Below are 27,526 nucleotides of genomic sequence, written 5' to 3' on the forward strand. Positions count from 1 at the left end.
CCTAGAAACTGGGATCACAGGTGCACGCCACCATGCCTGGCTAATTTTTGTATTTTTAGTAGAGACAGGGTTTCACCATGTTGGCCAGGCTGCTCTCAAGCTCCTGACCTCAGGTGATCCACCCGCCTCGGCCTCCCAAAGTGTTGGGATTACAGGCGTGAGCCACCGCGCCCGGCCAGCTTAATGCTATTTTTAACACTTGCTTTCGGGTCCCACTCCTGTGTGCAGGCCCTCTCTCTCTCTCGTTTTGCTTTTCCCCCTTTCGCACATTCATTCTCCACATCGAGTTCATTTCTCTTCATGTCCTTAGAATTAAATTGCATCTATAACCTTAATTTCAACCTATTAGACACATCATCAGAACGTCTGATATTGCACGAGGCAGAGAAAGGCATCAGGAAAGCCAGTGAAGGAGAAATGCAGAGGGAGCCCAGCTTTGTTCCCGCCAAGATGCCTGGCTAGTGTGTGCTGCTGGCTGCCCCCAGCACCAGCCATGATGGATCTTTAGAGGGAAACATTGAGAGACAGGAAGACCTGGAGAAGAAGCCAAGATCGGAACTGGTGGTTGTGTCGGGAGGTCAGGATGGTGGCTCAAGCCAGGAGGCTGCGGATTGGGCTATGGGAGGATAAAACAGGAAATGAGACCAGTGTTCTGCTCTGCTTCCAGCCCAACTCTAGGGCTTTGGGGAAGTGGGTGCCTGCCCCCGCCTGCCGGTGTTCTCAGGGTACTGTGCGTCATGCAGAGGTTCTGTGCAGGGGAGGAAATGAAAAATACTTAGAACTATAAAGTTTGTTAATTGCAATAAAAAAGGCGGGGCGCAGTGGCTCACACCTGTAATCTCAGCACTTTGGGAGGTCGAGGCAGATGGATCACTTGAGGTCAGGAGTTCGAGACCAGTCGGGCCAACATGGTGAAACCCTGTCTCTAGTAAAAATACAAAAATTAGCCGGGCATGGTGGTGGGTACCTGTAATCCCAGCTACTTGGGAGGCTGAGGAGGGAGAATTGCTTGAACTCATTAGATGGAGGTTGCAGTGAGCAGAAATCATGCCACTGCACTCCAGCCTGGGCACAAGAGTAAGACTCCATCTCAAAAAAAAAAAAAAATTGCAATGAAAGCATTGTTTGGAGGAAAGCTTGCCTCCTGAAATACTTGCATGAGAAGAGAAGCAAGACTGAAAATTAATGATAAATTTGTGATGCTAAAAAACCAGAAATGAACACATGCAAATTAGGAAGCCAGCATTACCCTGATACCAAAGCCAGATAAAAACATCACAAGAAAAGAAAATTACCAGCCAGTATGTCTCATGAACATAAATGCAAAACCTTCAATAAAGTACTAGCAAACTGAACCCAACGCGTGTTAAAAGGATTATACACCATGATTAAGTGGATTCATCCTGGCATGCAAAGCGCTATAGGAAATAACAAGAAAATCAATCAGTGTAATGTACCCCATTAATCAAATGAAAGGGGGAAATCACGTGATCACTTAAATTGATGCAGAAAAGGCCTTTGACAAGATCCAATAGCTTTCATGATAAAAAGCACTGAGAAATGACAGAACAGAAAGGAACTTCCTTAATATGATGAAGGGAATTTTTGAAAAACCTACATGTAACGTGTTTCAATGGTGAAGAGCCAAAAAGCTTTCCCCTAAGATCAAGAACAAGACAAGGATGCCTGCTTTTACCACTGCTATTCAGCACTGTACAGGAAGTTCTAGATAGAGCAATTAAACAGGAAATCAAAGTCATCCAAATCGGAAAGGAAAAAGTAAAACTACTTCTATTTGTAGACCATGTGATCCTATATGTAGAAAACCCCAAAGCACCCACAAGAAAGCTACTCAAATTAACAAACAAATTCAGGAGAGTTGCAGGGTACAAGCTCAATATACCCAAATCAGTTGTGTTTCTTCACAGCTACACATGCAATGAGCAATCTGAAAAGGAAATTTAAAAAGCAGTTCCACTTACAATAGCATCTAAAAGAATCAAATACAAAGGAATATATTTAACCAAAGAAGTGAAAGACTTATACACTAAAAAGAATTTAACACTGCTGAAAGAAATTAAAGAGCCAGGCATGGTAGCTCACACCTGTAATCCTAGCACTTTGGGAGGCCAAGGTGGGTGGATCACCTGAGGTCAGGGGTTCAAGACCAGCCTGGCCAACATGACAAAACCTCATCTCTACTAAAAATACAAAAATTAACTAGGCATGGTGGTGGGTGCCTGTAATCCCAGCTACCTGGGAGGCTGAGGCAGGAGAATTGCTTAATCCTGGGAGGCAGAGGCTGAGGTGAGCAAAGATCGTGCCACTGCGCTCCAGCCTGGACGATGAAGCAAAACTGTCTCAAAAAAACAAAAAAATCAATCAGTGTAATATACCACATTAATCCAATGAAAGGGGAAAACCACATCATTACCTCAGTTGATGCAAAAAAGGCCTTTGACAAGATCCAACCCCTTTGATGATAAAAAGCACTCACTATCTGGGTGTGATGGCTCACGCCTGTAATCCCAGCACTTTGGGAGGCTGAGACTGACAGATTACCTGAGGTCAGGAGTTCAAGACCAGTCTGGCCAACATGGTGAAACCCCATCTCTACTGAAAATACAAAAATTAGTGGGGTGTGTGGCCAGGTTTGATGGCTCATGCCTGTAATCCTAGCACTTTGAGAGGCAGAGACAAGTAGTTTACCTAAGGTCAGGAGTTCAAGACCAGACTGAGCAACACCCTGTCTCTAATAAAAATACAAAAATTAGCCGGGTAGGGTGGCTCACGCCTGTAATCCCAGCTACTCAGGAGTCTGAGGCAGGAGAATCTCTAGAACCCGGGAGGTGGAGGTTGCAGTGAGCCAAAATCACACTATTGCACTCCAGCCTGGGCAACAAGAGCAAAACTCCATCTTAAAAAAAAAATTAGCTGGGCTGGTGGCACAGGCCTGTACTCCCAGCTACACGAGAGGCTGACGCACAAGACTCACTTGAACCTGGGAGGCTGAGGTTGCAGTGAGCTGAGACTGCACCTCTGCAATCCAGGCTGGACGACAGCGCAAGATCCTCAAAAAAAAAAAAACCCAAGCAGGGTGAGTACAAAGGAAACTAAGAAACTAAGCTTGTTGGTAAACAATGAAAATCAAAGGTAAAATGTTAAAAGCTTCCAAAGACAAACCATTAAGCCTTTTAAAAAGCAACAGTAAGATTTATCACTGACTTCCCCATGAAACACCAGAAGCCAGAAGATGCTGAAATACCTTCCAAATACCCATGTACATACCCACATGCACGCCACAGCAAAAATTATTATTCAGAATGGTAGGTAACTTTTAAAAAGTCAAAATGAATAATATCTTTTCAGACAGCGAAACGACAGGATAATTGTCTCCAACAAAATTTTCACTGCATTAAAGGAAAGACTGAAAGCTTACAGAGAGAGAGAGAGAGACCGCTAGTGCGGACACATCCTGGGGAAGGAAGGAGCCCCCTCCGTGGCCTAGCCAAAGCGATGGAAGCTGAGCATGAGGAAGCCTCAGGATCTAACTGCAGAAGCCAGACACAGTGGCTCACGCCCGTAATCCCAGCACTTTGGGAGGTGGAGGTGGCGGATCACCGGAGGTCAGGAGTTCGAGACCACCCTGGACAACATGACGAAACTCCGTCTCTACTAAAAATGCAAAAATAAGCCTGGTGGTGCACGCCTGTAATCCCAGCTACTTGGGAGGCTAAGGCAGGAGAATTGCTTGAACCCAGAAGGTGGAGGTTGCAGTGAGCCAAGATCATGCCACTGCACTCCAGCCTGAGGGACAGAGTGAGACACACTCTCAAAAAAAAAAAAAAAAAAGGTCTAACTGCAGAGTCGCAGGAAACGCAGAGGGCGAGGCAAGGAAGAGTGCGGGAGCTGAGAGGACAGTGGCGCCAGCACCCAGAGCTGGATGCAGAAGGTGTGAGGAGTGGGGCCTGGCAGGGGCAGGGGTGGCGTGGGGACTAAAGGCAGAGAAAGACACTTGGAGCGTGCAGGTCGGCATTGGTCCCAGTGACAACTCCAGGGGCTATGGACTACAGAGCCTGGCCAAAGACTGCTGCCTTTCAGAAAACTCCATGGGTCAAGCTGGCTTCAGCAGGTAGGGCCTAAGTTCTAAGCCCGGAGTGGAGCCCTGAGCAGGGAAGAGATAAGAAGACCTCAGCTTCCTGAGAAGACTGGTTGACAGGATGAACTGCAGCCTGGAAAGGGAACGCTAGTGACACCCCTTTGTGGGTGACAAGGACAATTTCCACCCCGCCTCCCCTGGGCCACACAGAAAGACACAGGCAATGCAGTCAGTGCTTCTAAACAGATGCATTTAATGGGAAATCTTGGGGCAGAGGGAGTAGAAGTCTCGGGCTCAGTTGGCGGCCAGGATCTCCTGCACCCAGGGCAGGAGCTTGGTGACGCGGGCGTACACAGCAGGCGTGGTAGTGGAGCAGGTGCTGCTGCCCCAGGACACAATGCCCACCAGGGTCCAGGCTCCATCCTTCTGGCAGACCAGGGGGCCGCCGGAGTCGCCCTGCAGGAAGGAGAGAGGAACTATCTCTAGGCCTGAAAGGGGTGCCAGGGCCTAGGGGACCCTGACCTGGTGGAGTCCAGGGAGAGGTGCAGAGAAATGCCACACTTGGGCACGGGGGGTGGGGGGGCACTGGGGTCTTGAGGTCTGGGTTCGTGTGGCAGTCCCTGCTCTGCCATGCACTCCTGGAGGGAGCTGCGCCTGGTGGCTTCCCTCTCTAAGCCGGGGCACCATCTGTCTGTCCAAACCTCCAGCTCAGAGGGCTGCAAGGAAGTCCCCAGGGTCAGCCCCACCTGCCTGGCCTGAAGGAGCCCTCATGGGCTGAGTCGGGACCCTCACCAGGCCCCAGGAAGGAGTGGGGTTAGATGAGGGCACAGAGGGGTGGAAAGCCCAGGCCTCCCCAGTACCCCTCTGGCCTGGCAGGGTCTGGGCAGGGCCTGCCTCACCATGCAGGAGGAGACGCCACTGGCCCCGGCGCAGACCATCACATCGGTGATCTTGCTGCCCCAGACCTTCTTGCAGTCGGCGTTGGACACGAGGGGCAGGGCCGCCTGCTGCAGCTTGTCGGGGGTCGTGTTGGCTGCAGGACAGGAGAAGGCTCAGGGCCCCTGGGCCCACCCAGCCCAGCGAGGAGGGAGAGACCCGGGGCCGACACGCCTGCCCTCCCCTGCACCATCGCCACGACCGTGGGCACGGCCCCTGGAGCCTGAGAAGCACCTGTGGAACGAGGGGGTGCTGGCTCTGCCCAGGTGGGAGCCCCGAGCTCTGACTCCAGGCAGGTCAGCCAGAGCAGGGCTCACATGGCCGGTCGTGCGCCGCTGAGAAGCCTCCGCAGAGGCTCCTCACGATCCGGCCTGGATTTTATTTGCATTTGGGGGATTTTAAATTCAGAGATTTTTCAATGAAGAACAGACAGGAGCGAGTTGGAATTTAGAGCCAAACGGTGACGGCGGGGACTCCACGGCAACGCAGCCCCGGCCCCAGAGGCGGCCCCCGGCCCTCACCGGTGTACTTGGTCTTGCCCCAGCCCGTGGTGGCACACAGGGTCCCTGCGGGGAAGTCGTCGTCGGCGCTGGGCAGGCACACGGCAGACACCGTCTGGGAGAAGCGGGCGGGCGTGGCCAGCTTCAGCAGGGTGATGTCATTGCGCACAGTCAGGATGCTGAACTTGGGGTTCTTGAAGACCTGGGGGTGGGGGCCAGAGCGCCGGGGTGAGGCCCCGGGAGGAGGCGGGACCTGCAGGCTTCGAGGACACAGATGCCTTCCCTGGAGGCCCTTCGGGAGCAGTCCGCCCTCAGGGGACGGCGTGGGAATAGCAAGGCCAGCCTGGCCGCCCCGGGTGCCTGTCCCTGAAGCAGCTGAGGGGTTCACCTGTGCCCGCCGCCCCTGCCCTCTGCTCTGCAGGGCCTGGGTACCTTGGCGATCTTCAGGACCTGGATGTCCTCCTCGTCAGAGCCCTGGTCAAACTCTCCAGCCACGACCACGTCAGAGGTGCTGGACAGAGTGTAACGGGTGAGAGGAAGAACGTGCCCTGCTCCCCCTACCCCCACCGGGGCTGGAAGCAGAGCCCAAGGCTGCCGGCTCTCACCTGACCCCACAGTGGGCGGCGGTGACCACCCAGTCCTCGCTGATGAGGGAGCCGCCGCAGAAGTGGAAGCCGGTTTCGTCCTGGGAGGAAGATGGGGAGGGTCGGCAACTCCCACCTGCGGCACCCCCCAAGCCTGGCCGCCACCCAGGGTGCCCCCTGCCTTGCAGAACCCCCGCTTACCTGCAGGGACACCTGCCAGGGCCAGGAGCCTGGAACAGCATCCTCCCCATTGACGATCCTGGACAGACCGCTGAGCACTGGGTGGATGGCAGGGACCCCGCAGCCTGGGGGCAGGAGTCGGTGAAGAAGGGCTGAGGCCTCGCTTGCCTGCACGCAGAACTCCTGCTTCTGCCCCGATCCATGAAGGCCAGCTCAGGACACCCCTGGCACATACCACCTCCCCTTCCCTGGCCCCCCAGGCTCTAGGCTCAAATGTCCCTCAACACCCTGCCTGCTGGCTCATCATCCTTCCAGGATGCAGACGGTCATGGCTGCCCCCACCTGAGACCAGTCCAGCCTAGAGGAGCAGAAAACAGGCCAGGCCGTAAGACTGCCTGGGCTCCGCCTCGAGGCCACCCTTTCCTCGCCATGTGACCCTAGACCAGGCAGGGCAGCACTCGGGCCTCAGTGTCCCCGGCTGTAAAATGGGCAGCGGAACCATGTGAGCTCCCCCGGCCAACATGCCTCTCTTAGACTGGTGGGGAGAAGGGAAGTGGGAAGAAAATCTGATAACCCCAAGTCTACCGGGCCCCCGGGGCTCTGACACTTTGCAGACTCAAGAGTGAAAGGGCAGTGTGGACGCCGGTGAGCAGGTTGAAGTCTGTATTTCTGTGATAGTCCACAATTTCAGGAACCATTCGTTGTGTAAAGTTTTGGTTTCCTGTTTTTTGGAGATAGGGTCTTGCTCTGTCACCCTGGCTGGAGTGCAGTGGTTCAATCAGGGCTCACCGCAGCCTCAAACTCCTGGGCTGAAGCAATCCTCTTGCCTTGGCCTCTCAACATGCTGGGATTACAGGCATGAGCCCCCACGCCCAGTCTTGGTTTCTTAATTATTTAATAAAACTGGACTGTGGCCAGTTGCTTGAACCGGGAGGCGGAAGTTGCAGTGAGCTGAGATCGCACCACTGCACTCCAGCCTGGGCGACACAGTGAGACTCTGTCTCAAAAAATAAATAAATAAATAAATAAATAAAATAATAATGATAGTAAGACCCCATCTCTACAAAAAAAAATTTTTTTAACTTAGCCAGGGGCATGCCTGTAGCCCCAGCTACTTGGGAGGCTGTGGTGGGAGGTCCACTCGAGCCCAGGAGTCTGAGGCTGCAGTGAGCTCTGATGACACCACTGCACTCCAGCTTGGGCGACAGAGTGAGACGCTGTCTCAAAAAAAAAAAAAAGAACACTGTTGGTGTAAAGTTTTAAAATCCTTATGTACAGATATACAAATATATAGCACATTTGTATACGACCACATTGCAATGACTCATGCAAGCTCAGAAGAAGGCTCACGTTCCAGAGAGGGAAGGAGGGGGAAAAGGGAAGCCTGAGTGGCATCTGTTCTAGAAAGAAATATCTGAAGCAAATCTGCCAAAAGATCTCCAATAGTAAATAGAAAGATGTCATGTTATTGTCTATATTTTCTTTTACTAATTCTTTTTTTTTTTTTTTTTGAGACTCAGTTTTGCTCTTGTTGCCCAGGCTGGAGTGCAGTGGCATGATCTCAGCTGTCTGCCACCTCCGCCTCCCGGGTTCAAGTGATTCTCCTGCCTCAGCCTCCAGAGTAGCTGGGATTATGGGAATGTGCCACCACACCCAGCTAATTTTGTATCTTTAGTAGAGACGGGGTTTCTCCACGTTGGTCAGGCTGGTCTTGAACTCTCGACCTCAGGTGATCTGCCCACCTCAGCAGTGCTCCCACAGGCATAAACCACCATGCCCAGCCTACTATTTCTCTTTTAAAAAATAGAAAATGCACTGGGCACGGTGGCTTATGCCTATAATCCCAGCACTTTGGGAGGCCGAGGTGGATGGATCACCTGAGGTCAGGAGTTCAAGACCGGCCCGGCCAACATGGTGAAACCCCATCTCTACTAAAAATACAAAAATTAGCCGGCGTGATGGTGTGCCTGTAGTCCCAGCTACTCAGGATGCTGAGGCAGGAAGATCGCTTGAACCTGGGAGGCCGAGATTGTGCCACTGCACTCCAGCTTAGGCAACAAGAGCAATACTCCATCTCAAAAAAAGAAAAAAGAAAAAGAAAAAGAAAATGCTAGCTAGTATCCGGCACATAAATAAAAACCCTGGCGGAGGCCTTGGGAGGCCTCCTGGGGCCACACCTTACCCTGTGCACAGCACGCCCCACCCGCTCAGCCAGCCACTTCTGGAGGCTCAGACCTCGGCGGGTGCCAGCAAGGTCCTTCCCACTCCTGAAGCAGGTCGTGCAGGCTTGGGAAGCCCTAGAAGGACCCTCTCTTCCCTGCGACCTCAGCTTGCCTGTGCTGGGGATGAGGCTGCAGGGGACAGAGCAGGGGGCTCAGATCCCCCGACTCTCCTCGAGGCCCAGGGCTCCCTCAGGACAGAACCCCTCGGGCCCCAGCACTCACCAAAGGTGGCCCCCGCAAGGGCGAAGCAGGAGAGGAGCCAGAGGAAAGCCATGGCGCTGCCTCAGCAGGTGTGGGGTCTGCCAGCTGAGGGGCCCCTTTTACCTCCCTGGGAGCCCCAGCCCCACCCAGCCAGGGAGGCCTGAGCCCACCTCCCTGTCACCCAGGGACCTTGGGCGATAGTGGAGGCAGAGCCCAGCCTGGCTCTCTGCCAGGACATCCCAGCCCCTGGGAAATGGGCAGCTGCCCTGACATCATCCATCAGCCTTGGGGACGTGGCCCCGCAGAGCCAGCTGTGAGCTCTGGCAGCCCTGCCAGGAGCCAGCACCAGGCTCTTCTGTTCCCAATGGGGAAGTGGAGGCAGTCCCACCCCAGGGCTCAAGGAGGCCCAGCGGGTCATCGCCAGGAGGCCGCAGCAGTTCTCATGGAAGCAGCCCATAGGAACTCAGTGTGGCCGCAGGCTCTCAGTGAAGGATGTGTCCGCGGTAGCCCTGTCCTAGAAGCAAAGGGCGTGTGGCATCCTGGATTCTTCAGAGTGTCGCTGCACGTCACCAGTGAAGCCAAGGCATTTCTGAGTGTGGCAAGGGTCTGAGTGGCAAGGAACCACCCCGCTGGTGGCCACAATGGGTGGGTGAAGCTGCTGACAGGTGTCCCACATCTGCCGCAGCACCCGACGGAATTCACTTTTTCGGCAATGACTCATGATATAACAAACTCATCATTTCATAAAGCTTCAGTTTCTTATAAAGTGGAACTTTGATTCCACACCGTAAAATGACAAAGAAAACTTTAAGATGGAGTGTCACTGTCGCCCAGGCTGCAGTGCAGTGGTGCGATCTCAGTTCACTGCAACCTCTGCCTTCAGGGTTTAAGCGATCCTCCTGCCTCAGCCTCCCAAGTAGCTGGGATTACAGGCACGTACCACCACACCCGACTAATTGTTTTCTTTTCTTTTTTTTTTTTTTTGAGACAGGGTCTAGCTCTATTGCCTAGTGCAGTGGCGCAATCTTGGCTCACTGCAGCCTCCACCTCCCAGGTTCAAGCAATTCTCCCACCTCAGCCTCCCAAGTAGCTGGGATTACAGGTGCACCACCAGGCCTGGCTGATTTTTGTATTTTTAGTAGAGATGGGGTCTCACCACGTTGGCCGGGCTGGTCTCGAACTCCTGGCCTCAGGTGATCCACTGGCCTTGACCTCCCAAAGTGCTGAAATTACAGGTTTGAGCCACCGTGCCTGTCTGACAACAAATGTTTTTGAGGAAACAGAAAAACTTTTTTCATTGTCACAAAACAAGGAGGAAAGAGGTGTGGGCAACAGGCCAGTGGCTGGGGGCAGGAAGCGGAGGCCCAGGGGTCCTCGGCACCCTGTGGGCTGGTATTCAGGGGACAGGGCCCACGGCATTCCTGCCCTCATGGGCTTGAGATGCTCGTGACAGACACACATGACACAGGTGAGCATGTAATGCAGTGACCACAGTCACCGGGGCAATGCTGGACAGGAAACTGCACTGCAGTTTCTGATGGTGGGGGTTGAAAGGAAGACGCAGTGGGTGGATGGCATTTCCATCGAAGGCCTTGGGCTCTGTGGTCAGTGGGCCACGCCACCTTGGGCTCCGTGGTCAGTGGGCCACGCCACCTTGGGGCTCTGTGGTCAGTGGGCCACGCCACCTTGGGGCTCTGTGGTCAGTGGGCCACACCACCTTGGCATTTAGAATATCCCCTCCCCACTCCCTCCCCTGCTGGAGAACACACAACTATAAAGCAAAACTGAATTTGTAAACGAAAGACAAAACTTCTGAGACAGCGTCTTGCTCTTGTTACCCAGGCTGGAGTGCAGTGGTGCGATCTCGGCTCACTGCAACCTCTGCCTCCCGGGTTCAAGCAATTCTCCTGCCTCAGACTCCTGAGTAGCTGGGACTGCAGGCACCCACCACCATGCTCAGCTAATTTTTGTTTTTTTTAGTAGAGACAGGGTTTCACCATGTTGGTCAGGCTGGTCTCGAACTCCAGACCTCGTGATCCACCTGCCTCAGTCTCCTGAAGTTCTGGGATTTCAGGTGTGAGCCACTGTACCCAGAGACAAAACTTCAAAAGGAAGCAAGTTCACATCAACCACGTTGCCTTTTTTTTTTTTTTTTTTTTGAGACAGAGTCTCACTCTGTCATCCACGCTGGAGTGCAGTGGCTCGATCCCAGCTCATTGCAACCTCCACCTCCTGGGTTCAAGTGATTCTCCTGCCTCAGCCTCCCAGGCAGCTGAGATTGTAGGCAAGCGCCACCATACCCGGCTAATTTTTGTATTTTTAGCAGAGACGGGGTTTGGCCATGTTGGCCAGGGTGATCTCGAACTCCTGACCTCAACTGATCCATCTGCCTCAGCCTCCCAAAGTGCTGGGATTACAGGCGTGAGCCACCATGTCCAGCTGAAAAGCATATTTTTGTTGTTGTTTTTTGAGACAGGTTTGCTCCAGCTCTGTCGCCCAGGCTGGAGTGCAGTGATGCGATCAGTGCTCCCTGCAGCCTCAAACTCCTGGGCCCAAGTGATCCTCTCACCTCAGCCTCCCCAGCCTCCCCAGTAGCTGGGACCACAGGTACACGCCACCACACCCGGCACATTTTCTTATTTATTGTAGAGATGGGGCCTCACGATGTTGCCCAGGCTGCTCGAGAACCCCTGGCCTCAAGCAATCCCCCCATCTCAGCCTCCCGAGCAGCTGGGATTACAGCTATGAGCCACCACACTCGGCTAACTTTTAAATTTTTTGTAGAGACAGGGTCTCACTAAACATAGTGACCAGCAACACCCAGGCTGGTCACCAAAAAGCATTGTAAGTGATGCGAAGGACCCACGATGAGGGTGCAGGGGTCTTCCACTCCCCGCTCAGGTCCTGTCCTCCTCCCTTCTCCATGTCATCTTCCAGGAGACCGACCCTCAGGGGTGAGGCTGCACAACAGGTCTCAGGATCAACCCTGGAGAGGGTGTGAGGAGGGAAGAGTCCAGCATTTTCTTCTCTGGCTGCTTCCTCTGCAGAGACCACAGCCCCTTCCAGGCGGCCCTCCCCACACAGCTGCGCTGGCCACATCCAGAGCTGCCACCCTCCCTGTCACGCCAGCTCTAGCTGCGTCCCGGTGAGGCTAGCCCTGTGCGAGGCACCATCGCTTGTTGGTTTCCCTGAACCCTGCTGGCGCTTCTGTAAAAATGCCCTCTGTGAACACTTCATTCTAATGACCCACTTCGACTGTGTCATATGTTTCAGCCGGGCCCATGACTGACACAGAAACTGAGGCCCCAGGGCCACTGCACATGGTATTCCGGGGTCTCCTATGTGAGGAGTCCATGGATCACCTGTTACCAGGGAAGATGAGACCCGGGTGGGCCACACCATGCAGCGGCGTCACAGTCACTCGAGTTGGCGCTGGACGTGGCACTGGCAGAAGTGCTGCACCGAGTCCTACAGAGTCGGGGTGCTTGTCATTACTGTGGGGCCATGCCAGGGCCAATAAGCCATGAAAAGATAGCCCAGGGCACCACTGATAGAGGAGACAGGAAGCAAAACCAGGCTGGGCGTGGTGGCTCATGCCTGTAATCCCAGCACTTTGGGAAGCTGAGGCAAGTGGATCATGAGGTCAGGAGTTCGAGACCATCCTGGCCAACATGGTGAAACCACAGGTCTACTAAAATAAAAAAAAATAAAAAAAAAAGTTAGGCCAGGTGAAGTGGCTCATGCCTGTAATCCCAGCACTTTGGGAGGCTGAGGTGGGTGGATCACAAGGTCAGGAGTTGGAGACCAGCCTGGCCAATATGGTGAAACCCATCTCTACTGAAAATACAAAAATTAGCCAGGCATGGTGGCACATGCCTGTAGTCCCAGCTACTTGGGAGGCTGAGGCAGGAGAATCGCTTGACCTCGGGAGGCAGAGGCTGCTGTGAGCTGAGATTGCGTCACTGCACTCCAGGCCTGTGACAAAGCAAGACTCCGTCTCACAAAAAAAAAAAAAAAAAAAAGAGAAAGAAAGCAAAACCACACACACACAAACAGATACACTTCACACCTACCAGGATAGCTACAATTTTTTTTTTTTTGAGACACGATCCCACTCTGTCACCCAGGGTAGAATGCAGTGGTACGATCTCAGCTCACCACAACCTCCGCCTCCTGCATTCAAGCGACTCTCCTGCCTCAGCCCCCAGAGTAGCTGGGATTACAGACGTGTGCCACCAGGCCTGGCTAATTTTTATATTTTTAGTAGAGACAGGGTTTTGCCATGTTGGCCAGGTTGGTCTTGAATTCCTGACCTCAGGTGATCCACCTGCCTCAGCCTCCCAAAGTGCTGGGATTACAGGCGTGAGCCACCGCACCTGGCTGATAGCCACAAGTTAAAAAACAGAAAATGACAAGTGTTGGTGAGGATGTGGAAAGACCGGACCCCTCATGCAGTTGCTGAGAACGTAACACGGTGAAGCTGTCATGGAAAACTGTCTGGCATGACTGGGCAAGGTGGCTCACGCCTACAATCTTGGCACTTTGGGAGGTCAAGGTGGGAGGAACGCTTGAGCTGAGTTTGAGACCAGCTGGGCAACATAGTGAGACCCCATCTCTACAAAAAAAAAATTAAAAAAAAAAAAACACTAGCTGGGCATGATGGTGTATGCCTATAGTTCCAGCTACTCAAGAGGCTGAAGTAGGAGGATCACTTGAGGCTGAGAGGTCGAGGCTGCAGTGAGCCAAGATCCAGCCTGGGCAACAGAGCAAGGCCTTGTCTCAAAAAAAAAAAGTAAAAAAAAGTCCAAAGAAAACAATTTTGGCAATTCCACAAAAGAACCAAAGACAGAGTTACCTCGCGATCCGGCAATTGCACTCCTGGGGTATAGTCCCCAGAATAAAGCAAGGGCTTAAGCAAACGCTGCACACCAGTGTGCACAGCAGCACGATTCACAACACCCCTACTGTTGGTGAGCCGACGAACGGGTAAATAAAATATGAGCTATCCACACCACTGACTATTATTCAGTCATGAAAAGGAATGAGGCAGGCTGGGTGCAGGGGCTCACACCTGTAATCTTTGCACTTTGGGAGGCCAAGAGGGGAGGATCGTTTGAGGCCAGGAGTTTGAGACCAGCCAGGGCAACAAAGCAAGACCCCATCTCTACAATTTTTTTTTTTTTAAATGAGCTGGGTGTGGTGGTGCATGCCTGTGGTCCCAGCTACATGGGAGTCTGAGGCAGGAGGATCGCTTGAGCCCAGGTGGTCAAGGCTGAAGTGAGCTGTGTTTGTGCCACTGCACGCCAGCCTGGGCAACAGAGGAGACCCTGTCTCAAACACAAAAACAAAAGCAAATCAAAATGAATCAGGTACTGATATATGCCAAAACATGGATGATTCTTCAGCGCAGTATGCTACATGAAGCAAGCAATACAAACACGAGTATTGTATCACTCCATTTATGTGAAACATTCTTTTGTTGTTTAATTTTTTTGTGAGCCACCATGTCTAGCTGATTTGGAGTGTCTTATCTTTTTATTTTATTTTATTTTATTTTTGAAAGAGTCTCATTCTGTCACCCAAGCTGCAGTGCAGTGGCACGATCTCCGCTCACTGTAACCTCCGCCTCCCGGGTTCAAGCAATTCTCCTGCCTCAGCCTCCCAAGTAGCTGGGATTACAGGCATGCACCACTATACCCAGCTAATACAAGAAATGTTTTTAATAGGCAAATTCATAGAGATAAAAACTAGGCTAGAGGCCCATAGGTGCTGAGGGGAGAGAGGAAGGAAGCATCATTGTTGACTGGATACAGAATTTTGGAAACAGTGGTGATGGCTGAACAATATTATGAATGGAATGAGTACTGTAGAGTGTAATTAATATTGTAGAGTGTAATTAGTGCCCTCCTCGGCCTCCCAAAGTGCTGGGATTACAGGCGTGAGCCACCACGCCCGGCCCTATATAATGGCATTAATCCCACCTGGGAAGCTGGGTGCAGTGGCTCATGCCTATAGTTCCAGCACTGTGGGAGGCTGAGGTGGGCAGATCACCTGAGGTCGGGAGTTTGAGACCAGCCCGGCCAACATAGGGAGATCCTGTCTCTACAAAAAATACAAAAATTACCCAGGCGTGGTGGCACACACCTGTAGTCCCAGCTACTACCTGGGAGGCTGGACCTGGGAGGTCAAGGCTGCACACTGAGCTGTGATCGTGCCACTGCGCTCCAGCCTGGGTGACAGAGTGAGACCCTGTCTCAAAAATAAAAAGAAGGATCTTACCTCCGACCCCATTGTGTAAATCCAGCCCCTAAGTCCTCTGCTTTTTGGAAGGGGGCAAAGGAATTTTATGAAGGTGCTTCCCAGAAGGGCAGACACTCAGAGGGGGTTGCAGGACTCAGATCCTATTTTGCTATGAAGGAAAAGTAGATGGCCACTGGGAAAACAGTTTGTCAGTTTCCATAAGCACAGCCCCAGCCTACGACCCACTGTTATACTCCTAGATGTGTGCGTGTTTGTTTTGAGACGGAGTCCTGCTCTGTTGCCCAGGCTGGAGTGCAGTGGCTTGATCTCAGCTCACTGCAACCTCTGCCTACTGGGTTCAAGCAATTCTCCTGCCTCAGCCTTCCAAATAGCTGGGATTACAGGCACGCGTCACCACGCCTGGCTGATTTTTGTATTTTTAGTTTCGCCATGTTGGCCAGGCTGGTCTTGAACTCCTGACCTCAAGTGATCTGCCCACCTTGACCTCCTAAAGTGCTGGGATTACAGGCGTGAGCCACCGCACCTGACCTACTCCTAAGTGTTTGCCCAAGAGAAATGAACACACATCCACATAAAGACTTGCCTTTGGAGGTTCATAGCAGCTTTATTCACATTAGATCAAAACCACAGAACAGATGGACCAACTGTAGTGCATTCCAGCAATGAAAAGGAAGAGTCTGCTGCTGTCTGCAACAGCGTGGGTGAACTCCAAAGACATGATGCTGAGCCAAAGGAGCCGGACTTCCAGAATCACCGTCGGTCCTGTTCACGTGAAATTCCGGAACCCGAAAGCTAATTGATGGGCAGGGTACAGAGTTTCAGTTCCTCGAGCTGGGCTTCAGGATGTGCTTAGAGCTGAATGGTACACTTAAAAACCGGTGCGATGGTCAATTTTGTTCCATGTATTGCCACAATTTAAAGGGGTTTTTCTTTGTCGTTTTCTGTTGTTGTGTTTTGAGACAGGGTCTGGCTCTGTGCCTCAGGCTGGAGTGCAGTGGAATGATCTCAGCTCACTACAACCTTCGCCTCCCAGGCTCAAGCCATCCTCCTACCTCAGGCTCCCCAGTAGCCGGGATTACAGGTACCAGCTACCATGCCTGGCTTTTTTTTTTTTTTTTTTTTTTTTTTTTGGAGAGACAGGGTCTCACTATGTTGCCCAGGCTGGTATTGAACTCCTGAGCTCAAGGGATCCTCCCAACTCGGCTTCCTAAAGCGCAGGTATTACAGGCATGAGCCACTGCGCCTGGCTGCTAACAGTTTTAAAATTTTAACACTAACAACATCGCCTGGTATGAGGACTCACACCTGTAATCCCAGCACTTTGGGAGGCTGAGGTGGGAGGATCGCTTGCGCAGAGGTTGAGGCTGCAGTGAGCTGAGATCGTGCCATTGCACTCCAGCCTGGGCATCAGAGTGAGCTTCTCTCAACCAAAACCAAAACCAAATCTCTGGGGAAAGAAATCAGAACAGTGGTTGCTTCTGGAGTTGGGGGATTGACTGCCAAGGGGCTGTGAAGGAAATGGTCTCTGCCTTGATCACAGGCGCGCACCACCACGCCCATGTAATTTTTGTATTTTTAGTAGAGACGGAGTTTTACCATGTTGGCCAGGCTGGTATTGAACACTCAACCTCAAGTGATCTGCCTGCCTTGGCCTCCCAAAGTGACTAATTTATTTTATTTTTTGGAGAGATAGGGTCTCACCATGTTGCCCAGACTGGTCTGGAACTCCTGGGCTCAGGTGATCCTCCTGCTCGGCCTCCCACAGTGCTGGGATTATGGGCATAAGCCACCACTCCTGGCTTTATATACATTTTAAGTGGGGGCATTTCAAGGTAAGTAAAGGAAGCAGTGGCCAGGAGGCTGCAGCACGTGGGGACCCCCAGCACACCCCTCCCGCCCTGACTCTGGCCAAGGCCACAGCTCTGCCGCCCCCACCTAGGTCCCGGCTCTTGCGTGTGTCCTCTCTCATCTGTCCTGAGTGTCCCAGGGCTCAGTCTGTCCCTGGACTCCTTCCTCACCTTTTGGGTCCAGATTCCGTCAGGGCTGGAGGGCAGTGTGGGGGCAGGGTCCCATCCCCAGGAGCAGTGGAGTGGGGACATCTGTGCGTGCCTGTCCCCAGCCCTACTGCAGCTGCACAGTTCCCACAAGCCTCTGTAGCCTGTGCAGGGTTGGGGACGCGGCGGGTGGAGTCCTGGCCAAGTGTCGGCTCCCAAGGCCACACGGCTGAGGCCACGGGTCGCTCAGGCCAGGCAAGGGCTGACAGGGTATGGCCACTGTGCCCTCTCCCTGACCTGCCCCGGCTAGCTTACAGCTAAGGGCTGCCCGGAGGCTCTAGTACCGTCTCCACCAGGGCTCTCCCAGACTGCCCCCTCAAATTCTGAGCCCTTTGCTGCCCTCGGGATGCGGGTCTCTTTGGCTCCTGTGATCCCAGATGTGTTTCTTCTCCTCCAAGGATGCCTGTGCTGCTCCCACAGGCATGGGTTGTTTGCTTCAACGGCCCCTTCAGAGTGAGGCCTTCCTGGCCTCAGGATCAATAATAATCATAAGAATAACTCCTTAGCAGCTGGTGTGTATATTTTACGTATTTCAAAAATTGACGCTTTTCCCTAAACTCTCCGACCTCCTCTCCCCGTCACCTGCTACAGGCAGGAATTTGTTTTTTTTGTCTGGCTGTTCCCTTGGGCCTGGTGGGCGCTGGCTGTCAGGAGGGACGCACGTGCCTGCAGGGGTGGGTGTGGTCTCATCCGTCCTGGATAATCCACACTCCGTCCTGGCTGGCGCCCGCTGCCCCTCTGTCCTCAGACAATCTTCCACGATGAGCGAAGGGCCTGGACAGGCGACTGACTCAAGAAAGGAATGTCGGGGCCCCGCCAGCATGACTGCGTGCTAGGCCTGGTCCTGGTGCTCAAGAAGGCTCTTCTTTTTGTAATGGCATCCATACTCGAAGCGTCCTCAATTACATACAGGATCAGAGAGGGCAAGTAACTTGCCCAAGGCTTCATAGCTGCCTGACCCCAAAACCTGTGCTGTGAACACACACACTGCAGTCGTCAGGAATTAAAACAGCCACGAGGCACCTTCTCTTGCGCATTCTGGGGAGCTCGGCCTGCATCTGGCGCCTCAACCTAACATTTCTCCCTCCCAGTTTCCCAGCTGTCAGGAAAGAGCTCCACCACCCACGCTGTCACCCACACCAGGAACCAGGTGTCCCTGCCCACACTCTGCCCAGAGTTGCAGCCTCCATCAGTTCTCATCAGAGCCATGCCAGCGTCCCCCCCAGCCTGTCCCTAGGCCCAGGCTTGCCCTGTGATGCCATGTGCTTGGCTCCCGGGCCCAGGCACACTGGCACCTGTGTGCAGGGGTAGCCCAGTGTGAGGACAGCAGGCAGGTCCCGCTCCCCGCTCCCATGCACACAGCCCAAGTGACCAGCACAGACGTCGGCTGGGCCTTCACTGAGCCTTCTTAGCCACTCCTGGGACCTGGGTGGAGCCTCCGCATCCCAGCCTCTGGCTACACCATGGGGCACAGTCCTGCTCGCCCATCCTCTCCTCTATTTGGCCACACTGCTCAGGGGTTTTCAAACCACCAAAAGATCCAGCGAGTTCTTTCCAGACCACAAGAGACTCCGCTGGGGCGCAAACACAGGGCTGCTGGACTCAGCCCCCAGAGGTGCGCGCCTGGGCCTGGAGGAGGAAGGCCGTGGTCAAAGGCCACCTGAGTGAGCTCCGGGTCAGCCAGGCCCCAGCTGCTGCCATCCCAGGCTCCCTGGCCAGACCTGCGCCGGCACATCCTGCCCACTCCCAGGGAAGGGATTATCGCCCCAAGGTCTCCAGATAACAGCGGTGCACCCTGTGTGCCACCACGGGCTGGGGCAAGACCAAGTACACCGGTGAGGGCCGGGGCCGCCTCTGGGGCCGGGGCTGCGTTGCCGTGGAGTCCCCGCCGTCACCGTTTGGCTCTAAATTCCAACTCGCTCCTGTCTGTTCTTCATTGAAAAATCTCTGAATTTAAAATCCCCCAAATGCAAATAAAATCCAGGCCGGATCGTGAGGAGCCTCTGCGGGGGCTTCTCAGCGGCGCACGACCGGCCATGTGAGCCCTGCTCTGGCTGACCTGCCTGGAGTCAGAGCTCGGGTCTCCCACCTGGGCAGAGCCAGCACCCCCTCGTTCCACAGGTGCTTCTCAGGCTCCAGGGGCCGTGCCCACGGTCGTGGCGATGGTGCAGGGGAGGGCAGGCGTGTTGGCCCCGGGTCTCTCCCTCCTCGCTGGGCTGGGTGGGCCCAGGGGCCCTGAGCCTTCTCCTGTCCTGCAGCCAACAAGACCCCTGACAAGCTGCAGCAGGCGGCCCTGCCCCTCGTGTCCAACACCGACTGCAAGAAGGTCTGGGGCAGCAAGATCACCGATGTGATGGTCTGCGCCGGGGCCAGTGGCGTCTCCTCCTGCATGGTGAGGCGGGCCCTGCCCAGACCCTGCCAGGCCAGAGGGGTACTGTGGAGGTCTGGACTTTCCACCCCTCTGTGCCCTCATCTAACCCCACTCCTTCCTGGTGTCACAGAGTCACCTTGTTGCAAAATTGCACGGTCAATATCAGAGCATATGGCTCTTGGAGTTGTGCAGTGCACAACCTGGACAGTGGACCCGGCAGGATAGCAGGCTCAGCAGCTCTCGCCCTCACACAGACGCCTTGGCCAGCCCCACCATGTTCTTCCTATTGGTCAATCCAGCTTTATTGAGCTTCCACTAAAGGGTCCCATCCCGGGGTTTGCTCAGACTTCCAGGGACATGAACCACGCAAGCTGCTGCTGGAGTCTTTCCTAACCCATGCGACAGCATGTGCTGGGCCTCTGCTGCGTGTGTGGTCCTGGACTGGGCTCTGGGAACAATGTCCAGTGGCCCTTGGGACTGGTCTGCCTGGGCTACCAGATCCGAGCCCCCTTCTCCCTCTCCCACAGGGCAACTCCGGCGGCCCCCTGGTCTGCCAGAAGGACGGGGCCTGGACCCTGGTGGGCATCGTGTCCTGGGGCAGCAGGACCTGCTCCACCTCTAGCCCTGGAGTGTACGCCCGCGTCACCAAGCTCATGCCCTGGGTGCAGGAGATCCTGGCTGCCAACTGAGCCCGCAGCTCCCTCAGACCCTGCTCCCCGCAGAGCCTCAATAAACCCATGGTGCACACATCAGTGCTGGATGCCTCCTGTTTGGGGCCTCCAAGGCCTCACTCCACTCCTGAACTTGGGCCCCCCCGGGCTGGATTGGGCCAGGCCAGCCAGGCATGGGGGGCCTCTGGGAGGATCCTTCCCTAGGCCCCTTCTCCACACTTGGGCTCCTGCATCCCCGAGAGTGGCCAGAAACACACAGGCAGATGACAGGGTGCAGAGACGGACGGAGGATCAGCTGGTTAGGCCCGGGTGGACCTTGGCCCCGTCCTCAGCACCTGCCCCCAGGCAGCAGGGTTCTCACCACCCACCCTTGCTCCCTTGCTCAGGGCCCTGCAGGAGGGGGTGGGAAGCCCGAGGACGAGCTCAGTCCGGCCCCACAGACCTGCAGCTCCAGGGAAGGGCTACCAGACATATGCTGGTGCCAGGAGCACTATCAGCCCGAGGACGGGTGATGAGGGGGCAGTGGCGAGGTGGGCCGTGATTGGTGGGCTCAGGGACAGGAGGGGCACCCCTGGCACCCATGGCCTTTCTCTGGATCACTGGGCTTCCCTCTCTCTGGCACTGACTCTAAGTGAGAGGCTCAGGCAGGCATGGAGCCACAGGTCAAACCTACCCATCTCCAGCCCCAAATGCCCAGAAGCAAAAAGACAAACCATGCCATGTCATGTTGGGGGGACCACATCCTCCACGGCCAGATCCTCCTCCCCTTCCTCCTCACACCCTGCCGGTCCCTCTGTCCCCTCAGGCCCCTGCCCCTGCCCCCTGGGCCGTGCTTGGGGCATCTGTTTCTTCCCTCCCTCAGCCCCCGCACCCTCAGGCCCTCCACACCCTGAATTCTGCCTCCCAAGAGTCTCCCAAATCCATGCCTTTTGCCCACACCCACCCCAACCCCTGCACCCTCTAGACTTGGGCAGCCTCCCGGGTTTGTGTCCCCAGGCCCCACACCCCAATCCACCACAGCCATTGACTCAGAGCCCATGGGAGCACAGGGCCCCAGGGAATCCAGCCACATGTCCCAGCACCCTGGGCTCAGAGGGGGACAGACACTCTCTTAGGTGCACAGTGGGTCAGGGGAGGGTATTGAGGGAGGTCGGGAGGTGGCTGACGGCACTGCATAGCCAGCACTCTGGAGGCCGGCAGGGGGGTGGGGGCTCTTCACCCTGGCACCTCAGGACACCATCGACTGCCAGCTGAACTGCCTCAACCCCAGCAACCCCAGCTGCCGGGTCCCCACCATTTACCCTGTGCTCAACAGCCTATCCAGGATGTCAATGAGGAGGATGCCATCCCCAGCTCCCGGGCCTGGCAGGTGTCCCTGCAGATCAGAGGGGGAGCCTGCCCATGCCTGAGTGGTAGCCAGGCTGGAGGCAGGGGGAGGTTTAAGACAATTTTTATTAAGATATAAATAGAAACTTGGGTCTCACTATGTGGCCTGGCTGGTCTTGAACTCTTGGCCTCAAGTGATCCTCCTGCCTCAGCCTCCCAACGTGCTAGGATTACACGGCCCTCACCCCTCAGGTCGCCCCCGCCCTTGTGGGAGTTGCCAGCCCTTCTGTCCTCCCAGGACAAAACTGGCTTCCACTTCCACGGGGGCTCCCTCATCAGCGAGGACTGGGTGGTCACCGCTGCCCACTGTGGGGTCAGGTGAGGCTTGAGCAGTTGGGGCCCCCCCAGGTGTCAGGGAATGACGCTCACCCCTTCCCAACCCCAACTACACGCTGCAACCAGCAAGAAAATGGTCAGAACCAAACAGCAGGCTGGGGAAGCAGCACCCCCATCCGCCCGCCACAGGCAGAGCCAGCGCCTCTGCAGGAGACGCCCACCCGGGCTGCGCACCCCACCTACAGCTCCGCACATCCTCAGGCCACCAGGACCTCAGCTTGGGGAAACCCGGGGGGTCCCATGCCCTCACTGTGCAAGGGAAACTGGGACCCTGAGTGAGAAAGGGATGCCTTTCCGTGTCCTCAGCTAGCTGCTACATGGGATTCAGTGGCCAAGCAGGGCCCACCCCAACTGGCCCACTTCCTGGGCACCCCCACAAGCCCAAGCACTGTCTGTCACCCTCTCTCTCAAGGAAAAGCCACCGTGCAGTGGCTGGGGATTCTAAGCTTGACTTACCCAGAGTTCGTCCAGGTGCTGAGGATGGCTGAGGCAAGGCCACGCAGGCAGGCAGAGGAGGTGGCTCGTGAGGCCACGATGGGACACACTGGCCTCTGGGTAAGGAGGTGAGTAGGTGCAGGGGACCCCACCCAGGTGGTCTGGGCCTCACCTGCACCCTTGGCTGCCAGGGCCTATGGGCACCTGCCTCCCCCACTTGGGCTCCCGCTTTTCTTCTCCTTCCCAAGTACTAAAGCTCCTGAAAGCATCCTGACAGGTGTCTTCCATGATAAAGTAAGTTTTGCTCATTATAGAAAAACGTGGAAAGATAATCATTAAATATCTCCACGTGCAACAGGCCATTCCGCATCAATCTCCATAGACTCCACCTGTCCAGCCCAGCCCTGTTCCTTAATGTATACCCAGGATTCTCCAGCCCTCTGATGGAAGCCTGGGCTCCCCATTCCTCTCTGCCCTCCTTCCTGTGACTAACAAGGGCCAGGCCTCAGGCTCACAGCTTCCTGAACCAGGCAGGTGAGGCTGCCCTGGGGACTTCCTCCACTCCCCAGCCCTCTGAGCTGGAAGGGTCAGTTCGTGGGACAGACGGTGCCCCAGCACGGATGAAAGCCACTTGCCCTGGCTTCCTCCAAGAGGGATGGCAGAGCTGGGGCTGCCACGTGCACCCAGACCTCAGGACTCCCTGCACCCACACTTGCCATTGCTCTGCACTCCTCCCGGTCTGGGTCCCCTAGGCCCCGGCACCCAGTTCAGTCCTGGAGACACCTCCTCTCCTTCCCACAGGGCGACTCTGGCAGCCCTTGCCTGCCAGGACCGATCCTGGAGCCCGGAGGGCATCGTGTTGTGGAGTGGCGCCAGCACCTCCCTTCCTCACTGGGCCTGGATGCCCGAGTCACGAAGCTCATTCCCGGGAAGGTGTGGAGGCTGAGACCCTTCCCACCCCACACCTGTGTAAAACACAAAGCCACGGAGAGCAACTGCACACACCTTTACTTGTGTCCTCAGCCAGGCGGGTGGGCTGAGTGTGCTGTGGGATGGATGCCGTCAGGAGGCCCCCTCTATGGAGGTGGGTCAGAAGGATTTGTGGATCACCCAGCCCTACCCCTTTCTTCATACAGATGGGGAAACCAAGGCCCACATTCATATGCGGAGTGGTCAGGGCTGGGAGCAGCACCAGGGCTTCCAGGCACCCTGGAGCCTCCATGTGGGCTGTGGGCTGCTGGTGGGGGAGCCACCGTGGGGACACACTTGCCCAGGGCAAGGGTCTTCTCTGGGCCCTGCTCTCCCAACTTGGAGGCCAGTCCATGTATAATTCCAGCAGTGTGCTTCGGGAGTTCCACAGGCTGGGATGAGATTACTTTAAGCAGAGCTCTGGATGCAGCCCCCTGTGGTGCCTTCGGCTCATGGGAACCTGTGACTCCCTTCCTGCCGCTGGTCTGCCCCACCTGCCCTCGCTCCAGATGTTGGCTGTAGGCATGGGTGGTGCTTGCTGTGGCACCTCCCAGGACTCAAGGGAGCCACGCCCAAGCTGTGCCTTTGGGGCCCTAGACCCTGTAGCTCCGAAACTGCCCCCAACTCTTCTCAGGCACAGGCTCTGCCCTGGCTCCCAGGGCCCTGTGGCCAGCCACAGACCTCACCCCCTGCAGGAGACACCTGGCCTCAGTGCCCCTTACTTTTCTTCTGGAGGGACCCACCTCTCTTCCGCCCTCCCAGGAATTCCCATGTGTGGCCCTTGCCCCCACGTGCCTTCCCTGAACCGTCACCTGCCCCAGGCTGCTCTCATCTGGTACCCTCAGGCAGCTGCTCTTCATTTTAAAAACTTTATTTAAATGGAGACTATTAGTCAAATGATTGGAAAATCAATAATGAAAAATAGTTCTTCAGGGTCTTCTCCTGGTGAGGCAGAGGAACACACCAAAGTGCACTGGCCCCGTCAGGCCACAGGGCACCCTCTGGGGGCCAGGCTCAGCCCTTGGGTGGCATGAGGTCCTGCAGTGCACGATGGGGAAGGCCACTGGCTGGCACCTGGGCTTCGGCTCCTCTGAGGCGGCACGGCCCCATGCCCTGCCCAACCATAAATATATACAGATCCTAGGCATATGGAGCGCCAGGCCCGAGGCAGAGCTGGGGTCCTGTCCCCAAGCCTGCAGCACAGCTACTCTTGAGAAGGGGGCCGGGGAGCTGGGGCCGCCACACCCTTCCCCTGCCCCCATCCGGGGGTCACTGCCCTCAGGCGGCTGCCAGCTGGCCCAGGACGCGGCGGAACTGCTGGGTGCTGTGGCCCAGCTCCTTGACCCTCTCCACCATGTCCTGGGCAGCAGAGGGTGATGGGTACTGCAGGGCGGCGGCCTTGGTGGTGGCCACAATGCCACGCAGGAGGTCACATAGCAGGTTGCTGTAGTGGGTCACCTGGCTGCGCACGTCGGCCGCCTTGGCCTGCCGAGACAGTGTGTCCCCAATGAACACCAGCTTGTGGGCGCTGAGGATGACGAACTTGCTATGCGCCACGAAGATCTTGGGTGGCTGGTTGGTGGCCACAGCAGTGAAGAAGGCGTCCACGGCATTGGTCAGCGTGGTCAGGTTGGCCTCACACTGTTCCAGATAGAAGAGCAGCAGCTGCCGGTCCGAGGGCCCCAGGCTGCCTGTCCGCCCCGGGGCCAGGGGCTGGGCCGGCGTCCAGTTGGCCAGGTCATGGTCTATGGGCCGTGACACTTCCTGTTCTAGGCGTTCGAACTGCTTCAGCTGGGGCGGGAGGGAAGCAGGAGCAGGGTTAGGCTCCCGGGCGAGTTGGAACCACAGGCGGACATCTGGACTTCTCTAAAAAGGGCCGCTACTCGGAGTGTATGAGACTGTGGGGATGGGCGGCCTGCTATCCTGGGAAGGGACCAGGAGCCATGACAAGCCTTCTGTAGGCTGTTCCGTGACCTTCCCACCAATCTCAAAAGGTCAGACTCCATTGCACTGAACATTTTGAAATGATGAGATGGACAACGGAACAGTGGCTGCCTGGGGCTGGGGTGTGGCTGTCACTATCCTGGCTTGGGTCCTGTCCCATGTGACTTCAGACGTGGCACTAGGGAAACTGACTCAAGGGACTGGGGACCCCTGGACTCTATCTTTGCAACTTCCTGTGGATCTACAAATATTTCGAAATGGAAGGTTAAACAAAATTTCTCATTAGTTCAAAAGTAACATACACATTACAAAGATTCAAATATACCAAACAGAAAAAAGGAAGATGTCACCCGTAATCCGATGCCCCTAAATTCACCTCTGCTAAATCATCTTCCAGAGCTACACATGAAAGTGAACACTTCACCTCACAGCTGCCTGTGCCTAGGAGCCGGCTGAAGGGGTTAGGGTTAGACGCTCAGTGGAGCTGCTCTGGCCCCGAAGTGCCCAGCTATACCCAGACTCAGGACAGGCAAGCTGTGTCCCACCCTAGGCGCAAAGCTCCAAGCCAGCATGAGCCAAACCAACAGGAAACCTCCCCTTCCTAACTCAGAACCTCGCACTATCCCCAAGGCAGCTACTTGGTGAAATCCTTCATCTCTCGGTTCTCTTAGCCAGTGAGAGAATATACTCAGCTTTTTTCTCTGAAAAGCTCCGGCAAGGCAGGGCAACATGGCTCATGTCTGTGATTCCAGCACCTCGGGAGGCCAAGGCAGGCAAATCACTTGAGCCCTGACAGAGCACAGGCGACAAGCTCTTGTGGGTCTTTTTTTTTTTCCCCAAAACTTTATATAAAGATGGAGTCTTGCTGTCACCCAGGCTATTTTTTTTTTTTTTGAGATGGAGTCTCGCTCTGTTGCCCAGGCTGAAGTGCAATGGTGTGATCTTGGTTCACTACAACCTCTGCCTCCCGGGTTCAAGCAATTCTCCCACCTCGGCCTCCCAAGTAGCTGGGATTACAGGCATGTGACACCATGCCTGGTTAATTTTTGTATTTTTAGTAGAGACAGACTTTCACCATATTGGCCAGGCTGGTCTCAAACTCCTGGCCTCAAGTGATCTGCCCACCTTGGCCTCCCAAAGTGTTGGGATTACAGGTGTGAGCTACCGTGTCTGGCCACAATTTTTAATATATAGAGACTTGAGTCTCACTATATGACCTGGCTGGTCTCAAACCCGTGGCCTCAAGTGATCTTCCTGCCTCAGCTCCCAAAGTGTTAGGATTACAGGTGTGATATTTATTCTTTTCCTGTTTTACTTTAATAGATTTAACAGGGGGTACACTGACTGGTGGGAAAGTGTGGGCATTTAGTGTGGCCACCACCCAGCGTACACTGTACCCATTAGGTAATTTCTCAACCCCACCCTGCCCCATTTCTGAGATAACCTTTTCTGAGTGTTCTCCACGTGCCAGGCATTTCCAAGCATCTTCCACTCTTTACTGAGTCTCACTGAGCTCTGATGAGGCGGCAGTGGCCTCAGCTGGGGAAGTGCTGTGCAGTGTGGGTCTCAGGCCCTCCGCTCTGCCACCTCCGCCAGGCCCAGATGGTGGGCAAAGGAGCTTTGACGGGTGACAGTTTTATGTTCACTTTGTGCTATCCTGTATTTTCACTTTTAAAATTATCTTCATAATCAGAATAAAGCTCCCTTAGTATTTTTTTAAATATCCCTTTTCTACCCTTAGGAAATGTTTCAAAATATGAAAAAAAAATTCTATTAATATGTCTTCATATAGACATAGCAATATATATATTTATTTATTTATTTATTTATTTTTATTTATTTATTTTTTTGAGACGGAGTTTTGCTCTTGTTACCCAGGCTGGAGTGCAATGGCGCTATCGCGGCTCACCGCAACCTCCGCCTCCTGGGTTCAGGCAATTCTCCTGCCTCAGCCTCCTGAGTAGCTGGGATTACAGGCACGCGCCACCATGCCCAGCTAATTTTTTGTATTTTTAGTAGAGACGGGGTTTCACCATGTTGACCAGGATGGTCTCGATCTCTTGACCTCGTGATCCACCCGCCTCGGCCTCCCAAAGTGCTGGGATTACAGGCGTGAGCCACCGCGCCCGGCCAGCAATATATTTATAATAAGGGACCAGAGGCAGTGGCTCACGCTTCAATTAACCTCAGCACCTCAGGAGGCCAAGGCAGGTGGATCATTTGAGCCCAAGAGTTTCAGATCAGCCTGGGCAACATGGTGAAACCTCATATCTACCAAAAATACAAAAATCAGCCAGGTGGGGTGGCGGGCACCTATAATCCTAACTACTTGGGAGGTTGGGGCAGAAGAATCACTTGGGCCCAGACGCTCACAAGG

At 54.8% G+C, this 27,526-nt stretch overlaps 2 protein-coding genes across 5 annotated transcripts in view; both read right to left on the reverse strand.

The window, feature by feature from the left end:
* Positions 1 to 4,335: 4,335 nt before the first annotated feature.
* Positions 4,336 to 8,815, reverse strand: CTRB2 (chymotrypsinogen B2). The gene is made up of 7 exons (XM_012437502.2): positions 8,744 to 8,815; positions 6,321 to 6,424; positions 6,141 to 6,220; positions 5,968 to 6,046; positions 5,557 to 5,737; positions 4,999 to 5,132; positions 4,336 to 4,555 (listed from the first exon to the last, which is right to left on the reverse strand). The coding sequence occupies exons 1-7, from the start codon at positions 8,793 to 8,795 to the stop codon at positions 4,394 to 4,396; spliced, it is 792 nt and encodes a 263-aa protein (XP_012292925.1). The 5' UTR covers positions 8,796 to 8,815; the 3' UTR covers positions 4,336 to 4,393.
* Positions 8,816 to 24,060: 15,245 nt separating this feature from the next.
* Positions 24,061 to 27,526, reverse strand: part of BCAR1 (BCAR1 scaffold protein, Cas family member) — a 34,092-nt gene continuing 30,626 nt past the window's right edge. For all 4 annotated transcript variants that reach the window (XM_021672596.2, XM_021672598.2, XM_021672595.2 and 1 more), the window contains one exon: positions 24,061 to 24,996. In XM_021672596.2, the coding sequence (XP_021528271.2) occupies positions 24,484 to 24,996 (513 nt within the window). In that variant the 3' untranslated portion in view covers positions 24,061 to 24,483. The remainder of the gene's footprint in view (positions 24,997 to 27,526) is intronic.

The sequence above is a fragment of the Aotus nancymaae genome, unplaced genomic scaffold (assembly GCF_030222135.1).
Source record: "Aotus nancymaae isolate 86718 unplaced genomic scaffold, 86718_ANA_hifiasm-v0.15.2.pri h1tg000030l, whole genome shotgun sequence".
Classification (NCBI taxonomy): Eukaryota; Metazoa; Chordata; class Mammalia; order Primates; family Aotidae; genus Aotus; species Aotus nancymaae.

Coding starts and splice junctions, on each gene's coding strand:
- CTRB2 (XM_012437502.2), bottom strand. CDS start 8,795: ATGGCTTTCCTCTGGCTCCTCTCCTGCTTCGCCCTTGCGGGGGCCACC. Junction 6,221..6,320: donor CCTGGCAGGTGTCCCTGCAG/GTAAGCGGGGGT, acceptor TCTTCCTCCCAG/GACGAAACCGGCTTCCACTT. Junction 5,738..5,967: donor AGGTCCTGAAGATCGCCAAG/GTACCCAGGCCC, acceptor CCCCACCCCCAG/GTCTTCAAGAACCCCAAGTT.